Raw genomic sequence first — 19,157 nt, 5'->3', positions numbered from 1 at the left:
TCCGTCACAAAATTTGGCGTCACAAAATATTTAGTGACAGATTATTTTCTCCGTCACAATTAGTGACGGAATTAAGGCGTCACAAACAATATAATTTCCGTCACTAATTTGTAACAATAAATGTTTAGAAATTAATAAAAATCCGTCGCAATTTGTGAGGGATTAAATCCCTCGTTATTTGAGAGGGATTGAGAGGTATGTGAGTCCGTCACAAATTGTGATGACGCATAATCCCTCGCTATTTGAGAGGGATTGAGACGTATGTGAGTCCGTCACAAATTGTGATGAAAGAATCCCTCGCTATTTGAGAGGGATTAAATCCCTCGCTATTTGAGAGGGATTGAGAGTCTGTCACAAATGCTATTTGAGAGGGATTGGACTCCGTCACAAAATCCGTCACAATTTGCGAGGGATAAAATCCATCACTAACTGGGCCTATACATGTAATCGATTACCAGACAATGAATTACTTATTAAAAGGTTTTCTGGTAATCGATTACCTTTTCTTGTAATCGATTACCAGACAATGAATTACTTATTAAAACGTTCTCTGGTAATCGATTACCCATTTATTGTAATCGATTACCAGACAATGAATTACTTATTGAAAGGTTTTCTGGTAATCGATTACCCATTTATTGTAATCGATTACCAGAAGATGAAAATTTCAAAATTTGAATTTAAACTTTACAAAATTAACAAGCCATCGAGTTTAAAATTTAAATTCATCTTTGTATCTAAGTAAAACTTTATAAAATTTAAGATCATCAAATTAGTACAACTCAAGCATAAGTGTAAGTTAGAAAGATGTTACATCTAAATTAATTATTAAAAAGATTAAAAATATTTTGTAAAATTTATTGTAGCAATTACATTCAATTATGCCAGCAAAGAAGAGACACTATGTGTTTGAGTGTTTGTCTATTTTTAAAATAAATTAAAATTAAAATAATAAACTCACTTGGTTTTTTCTTTTGTATCTTCGTCTGAATCCTCTGTTGCAATAGTGCCAGTAATGTTATCTTCCCAAAAGATTCCTTTGCGTCTCCGAAAAAGTCTTTCACTTTATCAAGAACGGTTTTTAGTTGATCTTCTGTTGGGAGCTTGAATTCAGAAAAACATAATATATTAGTGGGAGAGTATCCAAAATTATTTAATTAATTAGAAAGTATACATAATGTGGACTATTATCAATAAATCCTAACTCATATATATATATATATATATATATATATATATATATATATATATATTCAATGCAAAAGAATTATGATACATTTACGCACCACTTAAGAGGAAGGCCCTTGTATTCAAACCAAATGGTGTCAACTCCAGGGGGAAGCGCGGTGCTGAAGTGAGGCTTCAAAAGCGAAATCAACAAAGGCAAGTAGCCTATCCTGGAAAGAAACAGAATAAAAGAATTACAAAGTATCAGATTTAATATCAAGTAATTAGCAACTGTACCATTTAAAACAGAGCCCCAAAGCTCCACCTGATCAGGATGCGACATGTTCATGACATTCATGCAATTACCATTTATTACATATGCAGCCTGCAGCAGTAAAATCAAAATTCATTTAAGAATGGTTAACTTAAGATCAAGGCTTTAAATAGTGCACTATAGAAAGTCTATCGGTGCAGAACAGCCCCTGCCCACTACAGGGTATGCCATAGTGGCGCTGTGTTGATTCCAACAAAGTCTCTTTGCCTCTCATGCAATGCAAGTAGATGTGTTTATTAATCTATTAACAATACCATTTACAGTCATTGGTAGAAAAAAGTTATCTCTTGAATTAGTAGTGTCATTAAATGTAACCACTATTTAAACCATTCAATTCAAAGGATTTTTTTAGAATAAAATTAAATTTATGACATTATTCATGTAATACCTCAACTACTTTTATTGGTCTTGATTAATTAGTCATTTGTTTCTTAAATAAAGGATTAGAGGGAGTACTATACTAATTTATGAGAAGCAGAGTTACATTCAAAATTGTTTAGATGTCAAAGAATCTAATAACAATTTGTATTAATAGGGATTAAGATATGCTTGTTTATAAATTTTTGAAGAATTAGGTAGTTAGACACATGCAGACTTTGGCAGGGAGTCATCATTTTAGACAAGCAAGAAAGTTTTTCGGAGAATCATTTGGTCTAGTGGCATACTAATTACCATCGATGTAATATCATTATTCGAGAGAGATATACAAAAAGTATATAGAAAAGTGGAACAAAACCTAGTCCACAAAGGAAAAAACTTGTATGCAATTCCATAGTAGTAAATAATATCAGAATTTAGAATTATTCCAAGATCTGGAAACTATAAATCATCATAGATTCCATAGAGAACTCCTTATTTGAAAGCAGTAATAGGTTCTTCCTTGGGTAGTCCACAAAGGAAAAAACTTGTATGCAATTCCATAGGTCAAATTGATTTTGTTCTCTAATAAGAATTGAAATTTCATCTCAATAATCCACATTGACATGTAATGGAAACCTTTATCATGCAAATTACCAAGGTAAAAGTCCAATTCTTATTAGACAACAGCACCAAAAGTACCTATAGAACTACATCTAAGTTGTGTCCTTCCACAAAACCCATATATCCATTAACCTTTATAATTAAAACACATTTTATAGCAGCCAAATATCACAGATATTTTGGTCCATTACTCCATTAGCATCATTCCTTTCTTCCTAGCAAACCATCATTACCTTGATACATGCTCAATAAACCTTGAAACAACCAAGTTCCACTACTGATATCCATACAAAACCATAAACCTAGCCCTTGACATTGTAGTTTCCTTAATATCCTATATGCCACACCAATTAACCATGTAAAGGACTCAAGTGATATCTAAACGCAAATTTCAGTAAATAACTAAATGCATATGTTTTAGTGCATAGGCATCTTATTTGAAAGGTGGAACAGGCATAAAGTATCATGTTATTAAAGCTCCACTTCACACAACTGACCTCTTTCAATGAGTTTATAAAGCTCCACTTCACGCTGTCTTCACCTTCACAGGGAAGCAACAAATTACTTGGATATCCTCTAAAGTGTACCTACAAATCATAAGATACAGATTGATTGTAGCTAGCATAAAAATGTTGTAATAAATCCCTCATAATTTCTTTAAGCAATCTTACTATTTCATTTTAAGCCCTACTCCCCTTCCCCTCCCAAAATCAAAAAATAGCTCATAGCACATGGACCTATATTCATTTGATAAGTAGCAAACGAAAACAAAAAAAAAATATTTACCGTCAAATTCCACGGCCTCTCTGGCTCCACGCATAGAAGATCAAAAAGAACACCAGTGGGTATATACCTGCACGAATCATGAACAAATTGGTGAGTGCAACGCGATGCGAGAGTGAAAAAAGCATCGTAGACGCACCACTTAAGAGGAAGGCCCTTGTATTCAAACCAAATGGTGTCAACTCCAGGGGGAAGCGTGGTGCTGAAGTGAGGCTTCAAAAGCGAAATCAACAGAGGCAAGTAGCCTATCCTGGGGGCCAACAGCTGAAAGCGAAGAGAAGAGCGAAGAAAGAGCGTGGAGGAGGAGGGAGCGTGGAAATTGTTAGCAAGTGCTGAAGAGAAGAGAAGACTTCAGACTTTTTAGGGTTTAGCTTCAAGGCCGCGCATGAGACTTTTTAGGGTTTCAGCTTCAGGGGCGCGCGCGAGGGAAATTATTTTCGTATTTATTTTCTGATTTTTTTGAAAACACTTTTTTAAACAAATTCTACATTAATTTATTAACTATAGTCATTTTTTATCTAAGTTATTTAATTTTAGTTTTTACAATAATTTTTTTTTATGAATTAACTAAAATTTTGAAATATATTTTTTTAAAAAATAATTTTTTAGTCAATACGGTGATTAAAAAGTATTATAATAAATAATTTTAGTTATATTTTATCATGTTTTAATCAAGTGAGTGAATGATAATGAATTAACTAAAATTTTAAAATATATTTTAATTAAAAATAATTTTTTAGTAAATACGGTAACTAAAAAGTATTATAATAAATAATTAAATTAAAAAAGAATAAATTTTATAATGATTATTTTTTTAATGATGTTAAAGTAAATATTCTAATTATTTTATAATAAATTAAAATGAAAATATAATAAAATATGTTAACTGATATTTTAAATAAAATATATTAAAATATTATAATCAAAAGAAATTTAATATTAAATCAAAATATTATATAAATCATAACTAAAATTATAATAAATATTTTGATATTAAATTTATTATATATTAAAATTAATTACATATTTGTATCAAAGAAATTGCTCTAGATTTTAGATTTTATTTATTATGTTTTATAATAAATAAAATCCAATATTAATTACATATTTGTATACTTTATCTTTTAATCAGTAATTTTATTGAGTTTTGCTTATATATATATATATATATATATATATATATATATATATATATATATATATATATATATATATATTGGACAAGATAAGAAGATAAGGAAAGTAATCCTTATCATGTGTGTTTGGATGAAAAATATTACAAATTTAAATAATTTTAAATTCTTACTATTTGAATTATTTGATGCTATGAAATTAGAAAGACATTTTTCAATAAACAACTAAATTAGTTAATTATTATTTATTTTATATTTGTGGACATTATCTTCTTATAGTTATTTTAATGAGTTTTATAGAATGTTTTAAAGGTTTTTAATAATTATTAGTATTTTAATAATGAATATTTATGAAAATTAGTTTTTGTAATATTTCGATTTTTAAGTAGCCAGAACGGGCCGTTCTCAAACTGGAACGGGCCGTTCTAGACTACTAAAATAGCCTATTAAAACTAAAGCAGAACAGGCCGTTCTAACACATAAATTTATGATCAATACGCAAATACAGAACGGCCCGTTCCCATAGTGGAACGGGCCGTTCTAAACTACTAAAATAGTCACATGTTTATTGTATGGATTAGAGTGCTCTGTGAGTTCTTAAGAGAACAATGAGAGAAACAAACAAACTATACAAGTTTATATTTTATTTTTTGATTGTTCTGTTGTATTCCTTGTTGCATGAGATGTATGAATATCTATTTAATTCCACAAATAGATGAGTTTTGATTTGAATTAAACATGTTTGATATTTCAATTATGAAAAAAATTAGGTTATTCAATTTTTATTATTTGTGTTATGGTATGTGGGGTAGAGGGTGTCACACAAATGATATATAGTTATTTTTAATAAATAAATAAAATATATATATATATATATTATTATTATTATTATAATATTATTGATAAATTAATATCAATAATATTATTAGTATATTTATAGATAAACTAATAATTTGATAAATATAACTTATTATATATTAATATACTTTTACAAAAATATAAATATATTAATTATAAATATACATATCTTATCTACTATATTTATATTTTTGTAAAAGTATATTAATATATACTAAGTTATATTTATCAAATTATCAATTTATCTATAAATATACTAATAATATTATTGATATTAATTTATCAATAATATTATAAAAATATACTAATAATATTATTTGATCTATGCATTATTTGATCTATGCATTAACAATTTTAAATTGAACAGTTTGATCGTTAAAATTTAATGTTGAACATAAGTTATTGAATGAAGTAAGTCTATGTAAACTTACTGTTGGAGTAAAAGGATTCCTATTCATATATTAAATTAGGTTATCACATACCATTATATACACTTCATGTCTTTAAATCTTTTAATAAAAAGTAAAATTAATAATTAAAATTTATTTATTTATTTCTTAAGAATTGAGGGTTATAATATTATCCATTATTTTGGAGACAAAAATCAGTTACAAGATGACGTAATATATTTTCCCTTTATCTATATTACTATATAGATAATCAAACAACTATATATTTAATTATTTTTCTTCCATTCATTTTCTCAGTCTCTCTCTCTCTCTCTCTATATATATATATAGAGACAAACAGGTTATACTAACACACTGATACCAGGTGTAACTTTTATATATTAAATATTACACACCGCTTGATAATTAATTATATTATGAATAATAATATATATATTTAATTAATATTTATTTATATACTTACCTTTATAGTTAACAATCTACTTATTTCTAATTTTTATATATAGATTCATTGAATTTTTAAATATAATACTCATATATTTATACTCATTACCTATATTTTACTGATTTACTACTTAAATATAAAATTCACAATATTAGGATACTTGAAAACACAAGATCGAGTAATACCTGTCATATTAATAACTTTCATGCAAAATAAAATATTTCCATTTTTTAGGTTGTGCTTATTTCTTTCATAAATCTAAATTAGATTATTTTATAAGTTTGCTTTTAAGCATAAAAATTAAGAAATTAAAGGATATTATTTTATTAACAAAAAATAAGAAATTTTTAATTTTTAACTAAAAATTTAAATTTTAAAATTAAAAATTATGAAATTAGAAAGATATTTTTCAATAAATAACTAAATTAGTTAATTATTATTTATTTTATATTTGTGGACATTATCTTCTTATAGTTATTTTAATGACTTTTATAGAATGTTTTAAAGGTTTTTAATAATTATTACTATTTTAATAATGAATATTTATGAAAATTAATTTTTGTAATATTTTGATTTTTAAGTAGCCCAAAACGGGCCGTTCTCAAACTTGGGCTTCTACGCTCTTAAGTAAAAAGAGTTGCACCCTGACTATCAGCTATAGCTTTTGGCCTAGTGGCCTACCATGGTCATGTAATCGATTACCAGTGTGTGTCTGCTTGTTAGAGCTGTCAAAGTGGGCTCCAGCCCGTGGGTCAATCCGGCCCACCTTAAAAACGGGCCGGGCCGGGCCAAAAAAATAAAAAAATTTATGATGGGTCAAAAATTGTGACCTGACCCACTATTGACCCGGCCCACCCGGGTTGAACCCATGGTGGGCCGGGCGGCCCACCTGACCCACTTACCAACCCATCCCCTAAACCCACTAACAACTCACTTAACTATTTATTATTATATATGCACTATTTTAATAAGATATAATTTTTTATAGATAAAGATAAAATCAATGTTAAATAATATGAAATTACTATAAATTTATCTATCCAAACCTCTAATAAAATTTAATATTGATGAATAATCACTCTCATGAAAGAATTTTTATTTTTTTTGTTTTAATTTTTTAAAGTTGCACACTTATTAATTTAATTTTAATGTTGTACCCATGATACTTAGTTTAATAATTTTTACTTTAGATTAAATATTATTTTATATTGAAATTTATTTTAAATTATATTTTTTTTTAAATAAATAAGGTGGGTTGGTGGGCGGCCCGTTTAGCCCACCAACCGGTGGTGGGCCGGGCCGGGCTAGAAAATTTTAGATAATAAACTTGGTGGGCCGGGTCGGGTTGGCCCACTTAAAAAGTGGGTTGAGGTGGGCAGGGCCAAACGGCCCGGGCTGGCCCATTTTGGCAGCTCTTGTTCAGGTATATAAAATTAGAAAGATATTTTTCAATAAATAACTAAATTAGTTAATTATTATTTATTTTATATTTGTGGACATTATCTTCTTATAGTTATTTTAATGACTTTTATAGAATGTTTTAAAGTATCAGCTATTGGTCATGTAATCGATTACATAGTAGTGTAATCGATTACCAGTGCTAATTCACTTATCTGGGTAAAGGGTAATCGATTACCATGTAATGTAATCGATTACCAGTGCCAAAAATGCAAAGAATCTCAAAATGTGTAATCGATTACCATAGTTATGTAATCGATTACACGACTCCTCTGCACTTAAAAAATTACAGTTCGTCTTCTTCCTCACAAAAGAAAACCCAAAACCCTCCGCGCCCTTAGATCTTCAAATCCCCATATCTTCCTCAAATCTTAACCAAATTGAGCCCCGTTTGTTCCATTCTTCATCGTTTTCAAGTCTCTTCAACTCTACTGATTGCATTTTTCAAAACAAACACTCAAATGGCAGAATCATCCAAACGTCATAAGGGTTCTTCGTCTCGTTCAACCATCGCCAGGCGCCGCCAACAGCCTCCCTCTGACGATGCCCCTACTCCTACGAATCCCATTCCGTACGCTGGACGTGCTCTCACTCTGTTCTCCACAGACGAACAACGAGATAAGTACTACCAGTTATTTTCTGAGAGAAATATTGTTGATCCCAAATATATCAGTATTGATTTTTTTGAGGATGAATCTTTTGAGTGTTATACGATTTTTAAGAATTCTGGGTTAGTAGATTTTATGGCTATGAAAAACCCTGTCTATCCAGAATTAGTTAGGGTCTTTTACAGCAATTTGGAAATTAGGAATGGAGTTCTTTACAGTGAGGTTAAAAAGATTCCAATAGTGATAAATCAGTCTCTGTTCCGGGATTTATCAAAATTAAAAGATCAAGGTACTCTGTTTGAGGGAACGATTCCGGATACATGGAAACCAGAATATTCCCATCCCAATGCCCGAAGTATGATTTGTGTGGATAATATTGACATGACTGGAAGATTATTGGCTGGCTCAATGAAATTTGATTATAGAATCATGCATTACATAATTGTTCGGGTACTGCTTCCACGCACGACTAACCTTGCCCAGGCTTCAGAAGAGGACTTAATTTTGATATGGGCTCTAATCACTGGCCGAGAATTTAGCTGGGCTCATCTGATTAGAAGTCGAATGAAGAAGGCCTTGTGGGTTAATGCTTCTCTTCCATACCCACATTTTGTAACTACTATTTTGGAACATTTTAAAGTTCCTTTGGAAGATGAAACCTGGGTTCCAGTTAAGAGGGTCTTTGAGATTGGAGCAAATGCAATTGCTTCCTTTGGGTACAAGAAAACACTGGACAACACCTAGGTCAGGAAGCGGGATTTTCAAGTAGTAGACACTGACGATCGAACTCCGTCACCACCTCCTCAAGATCCTTCATCAGCACTTCTCTCGGATGTTCTCAATGAAATTAGAGATCTCCGGTTCTATGTTGGTGAACGTTTTGATTCTCTTGACACTCGCATGACTCGTCTTGAGGAGGAAGTAAAATCTCTTAGACGCCCTTCCGAGTAGCTAGTTGACTCTGATTCTGTTATTTTCTATTTTAGTTTATCTTATGTTTTGGACTATTTTTTAGTCAATTTCTGGATCTTTGATTAGTATGTTTTAGATTAATTCTGCTCGCTTGACTCTGACAATTTTGCTCATAGGACATATTGTACTTTTGTTTCTGAATGGTGTTTGTTTATCTTATTCAATTTTTTTTATATATTGTCTCATTCCTTTTGATGTTGCCAAAGGGGGAGAGAAAAGGAAAGAAGGGTCCTGATCAAATATTAGATATTTTGAATTGAACAATTTAATCTGATCATTACAACTGTCTATTTAAAGTCAAATTTTTACAATATAAAAATTAACATCAAACAATGATTTATTAACGGGGAGACTAAGGGGGAGTGATCGATATACACTGTTTTATGTTTCTTTCCATCTACAGTATGTTGTCATCATCAAAAAGGGGGAGAATGTGGAAGAACGTATCTAAAGGATTTTGATGATGCCAAAGAAGTTAAAGAAAACAAGAGGTCAAGTTAAAGTAAGGTGACCAAGAAACAAAAATCTCAAAATATTTTAGATAAGTCTTGTCAGCCTAGCTTAATATGTAAAAAGAAATCTTTAGAAATATTGCATAAAGTTCTTGGCCATTTAAAATAAAGAATTTCAAAGAAAACCCAAATATGATTTATATTAATAAGGTTTTGAAAATAAAGGTTTTCAATATTTTAAGTTTTAATAAGGCAATTATTGTTTTTAAGAGACTGGTAATCGATTACCATTACATGTAATCGATTACCAAAAGATGAATCTCATATGTTCAAAGTCACTCTTTAAAACGTGCTCTGGTAATCGATTACCCATTACATGTAATCGATTACCAGAAGATGAAAATTTCAAAATTTGAATTTAAACTTTACAACGTTCCAATCATTTTGAAACTAAACCGTTGTAATCGATTACCAAGTGTTGTAATCGATTACCAGAGCATTTGTCAAATTCTTTGAAGAAGTAGAATTTCAAATTCTCCCAAAAATGTAACAATTTGAAATTCCTCATTTTTTTCCCCTTATTTCACTTATATATTTTATCTTATATCTTCATATTTTTAATTATTGAATATTCAAAAATACTTTAAAAATTATTAAATATTATCTAAATTAATTTTTAAAATTATTAAATATTTAAAAATTGGTTAACATTTTTTTTTATAAAATTTTATTTAAAAATCTCAACATATAAATATCTTTTTAAAAGTAATTTTATCATGATAGAATCATATTATCATATCCAAATTAACAATTTAAAATTTTAAAAAAATTGAATTGACTTATCCAAACAAAATATTTTAACAATGATAGAAATTGGAATAAAAGTAATTCAAATATCAAGAATTTCAAATTCCTTGAATTTGTAAAATTACTCATCCAAACACACCATAAGGGAATGCAATTGTAAGAGACAATTATATGAGTAAGATGTTTATTGTATGGATTAGAGTACTCTGTGGGTTCTTAAGAGAACCTGAGATAAACAAATAAACTATGTAAGTTTATATTTTACTTTTTGATTGTTCTGTTGTATTCCTTGTTGCGTGAGATGTATCAATATCTATTTAATTCCACAAATACATGAGTTTTGATTTGAATTAAACATGTTTGGTATTTCAATTATGAAAAAGATTGTTATTCAATTTTTGTTATTTGTGTTATGGTATGTGGGGTAGAGGGTGTCACACAAATGATATATATTTATTATTAATAAATACATAAAATATATATATATATATATATATATTATATTTTTATAATATTATTCATAAATTAATATCAATAATATTATTAGTATATTTATACATAAACTAATAATTTGATAAATATAACTTATTATATATTAATATACTTTTACAAAAATATAAATATACATATCTTATATATCTACTATATTTATATTTTTGTAAAAGTATATTAATATATACTAAGTTATATTTATCAAATTATCAATTTATCTATAAATATACTAAAAATATTATTGATATTAATTTATTAGCAATATTAAATTATTAGAAACATATAAATTTTATTTATTTAGTAATAATAAATATATATCATTTGTTACATTAATAAAAATTATAGTATATGTTAACTTAAATAACCTATTTGTGACGGAATTTTGAGAGGGAACAATCCGTCACTAAATTTTTTCATTTTAGTGACGAAATTTGTGACGGATTTTTTAGAGACGAAGTCCATTCTGTCACAAAATCCGTCACAAACATTTTTTTTTATTTAGCGATGAAATTTGTGACGGATTTTTAGAGACGAAAACTTTTCCGTCACAAAATCCATCACAAAATTTTTTTTTTGATTCAGTGACGAAATTTGTGACGGATTTTTAGAGACAGAATATATTCCGTCACAAAATCCGTCACAAAATTCAATAAATTCTAGTCTGTCACAAAACATAAAATTCCCTCACAAAATGCGTCACTATTAGCGATGTTATTTTTTCCGTCATAAATATTAATTTTTCTAGTAGTGAATGCTTCTCATTTCTGTGGCCTATTTAAGTGAATCTTCTTCATTGTAAAATCACTTTGAATGCTAATAGAGATTTCTGAATTTTCAGCCAAGTCTCTCCCTCTCAAAGTCACCTAAAGATCCTAAACTAGCCTTAGGAAAATCACTTCTCCTAGGCTTAGTCCATGGGAAATCTTTTGCTTAGCTTACTAAAAACCGAATCATCCTCCATTCAAATTGAGTTTCAATCTTTGCTCATCCATCAAAGAAAAAGATCCGTGAGCTTGGAGGAGGCAAGGGAAGATCAAGCATCACTTCACCTACCTAGTTCCATCATTTTTGGTATCAAGAGCAAGGTTTTCTTCCTTGAAGGTTAAGTGTTCATTCTCACCGATTGGATTCTAGATTTTCATATTAAATTTTCACATCTTGAGTTTCCTTGTGGATCTATAATTTTTTGAAATCAATTCTCCATAGATCCAAGTGTTTGATTGCATTTTGATTCAAATCCGTAATCAAAATGTGTTAGGATTCAACTTGTGCCATTTTTCTTTGATTTGAGTCATTGTTAATTTTGATTGTTTGATTTGGTCATTTTGAGTCATATGCATGTGTTTTTCTTTTAGTTTCTTAATCTTAAGTTTGTCTAAGTCATGTTTAGTTCTTAAAAATGTCAAAAACTTTCAAGATGTGCTTGTGATTTTGTGCTGAAAATTTTGAGTCATTTTTGAAGTCTTTGACCGAGACTTGTTTCCTTACATGTGCTTTTGGTTGAGTGCTTTTTCTTTGCAAATTTGAGTTCTATTCACTATTAGATCATTGATGAATTCTTTAGAGTTAGGTTTCCATTGTGTTTGAAGAGTTTTCAAATTTCAAATTCCAATTCAAAAATCTTAATTCAACAATTGTTTCCTTGAATTCTTAAGTGATATACCTTTTTCTAGTGCATTGTTTGGTTTGGATTCAAGTTCTGAAAAATTTCTTTCTGGAAAAAAGAGAAAATAGAGAGGAAATTGAATAAAAAAAAAGATTTAGAAAAAGAAGAGAACAAAATATAAAAGAATCTAAAACACATTTCAAATTCTAGTGCACTAGAACTTGAATTTTCACTTGAAATTGCTTATTCTAGTAGATCTGGTTTGTATCCATTTGATTTGTGATTTTTTTGGTGTAAAAGGAAATTTACCTTCTCTAGAATTACATCTTGAATTCAGAAAAACAAAAGATTAAAAAAAAGAGAAAAACAAAACAAAAGAAAGAAAAGCCGAGAAGGATACAAAGTTAGAACCAAAATTTTACTAAGTGATTGGATCTACTATTTTGAATCAAAATTTTTGGTGATTGCTTCCAATTCTTTTTGGTTTTGATAATCCATTCTAGTGCTTATCTAGGAACATTACTTTTGAGTGCTAGCCTTCATTGAAGTCTTAATTTTCATATTTAAATTCTTGGCTATCTTTGAGTCTTGTCTAAATACACTTAATTCTTTGATTTTTGGTATAAGCTTTCCTAATTTCGCTTTTGTCTCTTGTCAAGTTTTCTTTCTAAATTTCCAGTGCTGGATGTGGCTTCAAATCCTTGCAAGAGAATCAAAATTTGACTCAACAAGATTAGGAGAGGAGTATTGCTAGGCCTAAGACCAAAGGACTTAAAAATTTGACCTAATTTGGTGACCTAAACTTCTAAATTTCCATCACAAGAGTGAACTTTCCTAATCATTGAGAGGAGCCATTGCTTTGCTGTATTTTTGTTGTTTCAACTATGCAGGTTGCAGAGATCATCAAGGATTCCAAGAATTGGAAAAGAATTGAGAAGAAAAGTACTGGCTGGAAAATTCGTCACTATTTTCCTTGCAAATCCGTCACTAAGTGTGTTTTAGGCTACTTTAATTTTCTTTGTAAATTTTCTTTGGTTTCATTCAAATTGTAATAGCTTGGAGGGAGTATTAAGAAGTTGGTTAGGTATATCTAAATCCCTATAGATCACTCACGTGTAGATCTAGTGGAAGTGGCTTAAAAATTTGATATGATTTCAAGCTTCCACTTAGGAAACCGACTAGCTTGTTGATCTTGATCTTTGCTATTGTTTAATTTTTATTTTTGATTGTTGTACTTGTTTAATTCGACTAGTTTGTGTAGTTCTTAATTGCTCACGTTTTAGATAGAAATCAAGAAAATTTTGAAAATCATAAAGCATTAAAGATTTGTGAAAAGTTTTGGGAACTAAAGTTACCATAAGGAGGTTTAGTGATTTCCACTTGAAAAGGCTTGGTTATTAAGTGGCTCTTAGTAGCTCACCTCCCTTGATAGTGCAATTTGTACACTTAGACATCCAAGTGCTAATTTTATTCCTAGAAAATTACAAAAACATTTTCTTTTGCAATGCATTTTATAAAAATCTTCTTACTTAACTATGAGTAATCATTCTCAAAGTGGTAGTGATTTGGAATCTCCAAAAAGTTTTTCCCAAGTTGTTAAGGAGGTAGAATCACTAAAACTTTGGAGGAAGCAAGAAGTGCTCACCAAAGAAAAGGAAATAATTGAAAGAGAAGTACAACTTGTTGTCCTTGAAGAAGAGATACAAAAGGTTAAGCAACAAGAGGCTAAACTTTTAGAAAAATTAAAACAAAAAAAGAAGTCATAAGGGTTCCAATTGCTTCTCAAGACAAGAGGAGGTAGGAAGTTTAATCTTAGATGAATACTATCAACCTATCCCTAGAAGGATTATTAGAGAGCCAAAGGTTAGGGAATCACGCATTGATCTCATTCCTTTCATGGCAAAGAGGATGTGGATGCCTACTTGGATTGGGAAATGAAAGTGGAGCAAATCTTCACTTGTCATCAAGTAGGGGAAGAAAGAAAAGTTCCCTTGGCCACCTTAGCTTTCCAAGGACAAGCTATGTATTGGTGGACAACCTTGGTTAGGGAAAGGCGACTCCATAATGACCCACCCATAGAATATTGGAATGATTTGAGGAATGCTATAAGAAGAAGACACATACCTTCTTATTATAGTAGGGAGCTTATGGATAAGCTCCAAAGACTCCAACAAAAGAACATGAGTGTGGAAGAATATAGACAAAAGATGGAGTTATATTTAATGAGGGCTGGAATAAGAGAGGAAGAGAGATTGACTATAGCAAGATTCTTCAGTGGTCTTAACTTTGATATAAGAGATAGAGTTGAATTAATCCCTTATAAGGACCTTGATGATTTGGTCCAACTTTGTATAAGGGCTGAACAACAACTTCTTAGAAAATCTTCTAAAAGTGCCAACTCTAAATCTTATTTCAAGGAAGATTCCAAGAGGGAGGGAAGTTCATTCAAGAATTATTCTAAGGAAAATCCCTCTAAAACTCAAGAAATTGAAAAAGATATGGAAAACAAAAAGATTATCTCACACACTAGTTCAAGGACAAGTGAAATAAAGTGTTTTAAATGTCTAGGTAGAGGCCACATTTCCTCTCAATGCCCCACCAAAAAGACCATGATCTTAAGGGGTAAAGACATTTATAGTGAAGAGTCCTCATCATCTTCATCTTCTAGTGAGAGTGAAGAGAAAACTAGTGATCATGAAATAGAAAGACTTTATCCTATTGATGGTGATCTTCTTATGGTCAAAAGGATTCTTGGAAGCCAACCTTGTCCCACTTCATTATCACAAAGGGAGAAAATCTTCCATACAAGATGTTTAGTGTCCAAAAGAGCTTGTTCTCTTATTATTGATAGTGGATCATGCTCTAATTATTGTAGTACAAGGTTGGTAAACAAGTTAGCTCTCACCATCATTCCTCGCCCTTAACCTTATAAACTTCATTGGCTCAATGAAGGTGAGGAATTAGAGGTAAATCAACAAGTGAAGGTCAAGTTTTCTATAGGGTATTATAAAGATAAAGTTTTATGTGATGTGACCCCTATGGAAGCTTGTCATATTTTGCTAGGTAGGCCATGGCAATTTGACAAAGAAACTATACATGATGGCCTTACTAACATAATATCCTTCACTCATAAAAATAGAAAAATTTGTTTTCATCCTTTAACACCAAGTGTTTGAGGATCAAAAACAAATAAAAAGAAAAATAAAGAAAGAAATAAAAGAAAAAGATTTATTAGGGAAGAGTGAGGACGAAGGGGCCTTCTCTAAAGAACTTGTGACTAAAGAGAGTTACCTTATCACTAAACAACCATTGAAAAATACTCTCTTTATTCATAAAGATCTTAACTCTTGCCCTAATGTTGCCACTAATCATAAAGTTGAGAATGTGAAACAAAACATTTTTCAAGAAAAGGAATCTGAACTTCAAGATATAGTGATGAAGGGGTGGACTATTTCTAGTCCTACTCTTCGTGCTAATTCCTTGGAGGTGCCCAAGGAAGATAGTTTTGTTGTTTTTAGGTATTTTTCTCCTTTAGTAGCTTTAATAAAGCACCCAATTTTTGGTTTATATGGTTTGATAGATACAACTTTTAGTGTCTTATATTCTGTGTTTGGATTGATGGGGAATTCATTTTCACTTGCATTTAATTTAACTTCTTCCTTGCAAGCCAAACATAGTTTATGTGAGTTTTCAATACTCCAATGGACACCATCTTTTCATGACAATCTATCACACCATAAAATCCAAATTTTTTTAGGAAGTTTCTTTGTTTTATTTTCTTTACATTCTAGGAAATGCCTAGGTTACCATTTAGGGTACTTTAGGCAAGATGTTTTAGTTTTCAGCAATAACTCTTTTCATTGTATTAGTCTTAGTATTATCACATTCTTAGGATTTCATGCCAGATTATGCTTAGGAGAGGATCCTATCCATACCTTTAGGGAGTTTAATTTCATTAGTTTAAATATCTTTGCTAGGCTAGATAGAAGGATTCCTCTTAGGATACATAATCCGCTCTCTTCATTTGAACATATTACCTCTTATACATGGTATTTTGTGCATGTGGGTGATGATTTCTATCATATGGATCTTTGTGATTTGAGGAAAAATCCTTTTCAAGAAGGAGGGGATGATGGAATCATGCCTAGGAAGGCAAGGGGTGATACCCTGAAGGATCTAAGAGGAATGGGCTAGACATGAAGGCTTAGAAGGCCCAAGTTGACTCTTATATGGGCCACATCTTGGAATACTCATTTTTTTCTTATATTTTGTATATATTATATTAGTATAGGTTTCATATATTTTGGTCTTGTATTTTGGACCACATAGTGTAGCATTTTGAGCCATAGGCTTATTGGGCCTAGTTTTGGACTTCATGGGTCTTTGGGCTTTTGGTACCCAATATTGGACTCATTTTCATTCTTGTAATTTTTCCTTTTCATTGTATTTTATTGGCCATTGTATTTAGGCCATTAGAATAGGAATATGTAAGGATCACTTAAATGGACTAACTAGGCGAAACTAGGTTTAATTTGGAAGTCATTTAAGTTGCATTTGAATCACATGTTTTTCACCACTAGTGGCTGGACATTTGCTTACTCAAAATCAACCCTAAATGTCATCTAAATTAAATAGATGAATATGAGTACCTAAACTCACAGCCACACACATGTGGGCTGAAATTTGAATTCAAATCTAGGCGCCAAAATGTGTAGCTTGATTTAGGCGCCAATGCTTCTCATTTTCGTGGCCTATTTAAGTGAATCTTCTTCATTGTAAAATCACTTTGAATGCTAATAGAGATTTCTGAATTTTCAGCCAAGTCTCTCCCTCTCAAAGTCACCTAAAGATCCTAAACTTAGCCTTAGGAAAATCACTTCTCCTAGGCTTAGTCTGTGGGTAATCTTTTGCTTCTCTTACTAGGATACTTCCATCTTGGCTTAGGGAAAACCGAATCATCCTCCATTCAAATTGAGTTTCAATCTTTGCTCATCCATCAAAGAAGAAGATCTGTGAGTTGGGAGGAGGCAAGGGAAGATCAAGTATCACTTCACCTACCTACTTCTATCAAGGAATGGGGCGGAAATGGAAGTGTTTGGAGGTTAGGTAGAAGGTGTTTGAGGAAATGCTTGAGGAGGGTACTCTAGGGTTGGCTCACTTCATGATGATGAAGGCCACTTCTACGGTTTTTTCTCTCAAGGTGGAGATGGTAGGGTTTGGCCGAAAATAGCCATATGGGTGACTAAGGAAAGATATAAAGGCACAAAAGGCTCTCTTTATATTCAATATCCAAAGTATTTACAAGGTGTGGTGCCTAGGGTATTTATAGGAGTGAGAGGCATCTAGGGTCGCATTGGCCGAAATTTACAATGCCAAATGCTCACCAAATGAAACTCAAATTAACCCTAGATGCAACTAGGTGGCCAAGGATGGAATCTTTAGGTTTAGTTGGGCTACATCTAGGTGCATGATAAGACCATGCAACTTTTTCCCTCCACTTGGGCCTAAACCTTTCTAAGTCCAAAAATAGGTCCAAACACCACCAAAAATACGTCTAGTTTCCTAATTAAATACCTTAGCCCAAAATTAAAAACCTATGATCTAAAGCACCCCATAATATAAGGGTAAAATGGGAAATATAAAAGAAAATAAATCCTATGACTAAGATACCCCATAATACAAGGGTAAAATGGGAAATACAAATGAAAAAATATCCTATGTCTAAGATACCCAAAATACAAGGGTTAAAATGGGAAATTCAATGATAAGGGAAAAATAGGAATAAATTTTATTCTAATAAAAACGCAGGAGCTAAGGCTCAAAAGTAGGCCCACTCCTCTTAGGGTTTTCAAAACTAACCCATTCCTCTTGCCTCTTCCAAAATATCACCTCTTGGTCTTCTTGGCCTTCTTGGCCTTAGTGTGATTCCATCATCCCCTCCCTCTTGAAAAGGATTTGACCTCAAATCAAGAGGTTCTTCATCATAACCAACAAAAACATAAAAATAAGCATGAGAGGCAATAGTATATGATATAGATGGAAAGTGCATCCTTAGAGGAGTTCTACTAAAAATGCTAAAAATATTTTCTAAACTAAAAGGACTAGACTCCCTAATGCTAAGGATAGAATCCTCCCTATGATGAAATCTAGGTGTATAACTAAAACCCAAAAAGGTAAAAAGACTAAAACTATAGCACATTAATGCATTAGTCCTAAAAACTAAAATATTTTGTTGGAGGTACCCAATGTAGTGACCTAGGTATGTATTGGAAAATAAAGAAAATTTAACTAAAAAATTACCTAATCAACTTTGTATTGCATAATTTGCTAGATACATATGAGAAAAAGGTGTTAACAGGAGTCTAGAAAACTCATATAATCTAAGTTTGTCTTGTAGGGAAGTAACTAAGTTAAGTTCAAATAAGTTTGAACTTCCTTTAAGATCAAAAATAGAAGATATAACACCATGAGATGTATCCAACAAACCATACAAACTAAAAGTTGGGTGCTTTATGAAGAGAACTAAAGTAGAAAGAGTCTTAAAGAAAGAAGGCTTATCTTCCTTGGGCACCACCAAGGAAGTAGCACAAGAAGTGGGACTAAGTGAAGTCCACTTATTCTTCACTAAATCTTGAAGTTGAGATTCTTTTT

The 19,157-nt window shown here is 30.9% G+C and overlaps 1 protein-coding gene across 1 annotated transcript; it reads right to left on the bottom strand.

Moving 5' to 3' along the window:
- Positions 1-962: 962 nt before the first annotated feature.
- On the bottom strand, positions 963-7,976 carry LOC145950442 (autophagy protein 5-like). Its single transcript, XM_083061530.1, has 6 exons — positions 7,946-7,976; positions 3,405-3,597; positions 3,269-3,335; positions 2,980-3,069; positions 1,287-1,552; positions 963-1,103 (listed from the first exon to the last, which is right to left on the bottom strand). The coding sequence occupies exons 1-6, from the start codon at positions 7,974-7,976 to the stop codon at positions 1,082-1,084; spliced, it is 669 nt and encodes a 222-aa protein (XP_082917656.1). The 3' UTR covers positions 963-1,081.
- Positions 7,977-19,157: the final 11,181 nt, after the last annotated feature.

This window comes from Cajanus cajan, chromosome 8, assembly GCF_000230855.2.
Source record: "Cajanus cajan strain Asha chromosome 8, NIPB_CcT2T_4, whole genome shotgun sequence".
Classification (NCBI taxonomy): Eukaryota; Viridiplantae; Streptophyta; class Magnoliopsida; order Fabales; family Fabaceae; genus Cajanus; species Cajanus cajan.
The sequence above is the reverse complement of the archived record's forward strand: the minus strand, read 5'-3'. Positions and strand labels throughout refer to the sequence as shown.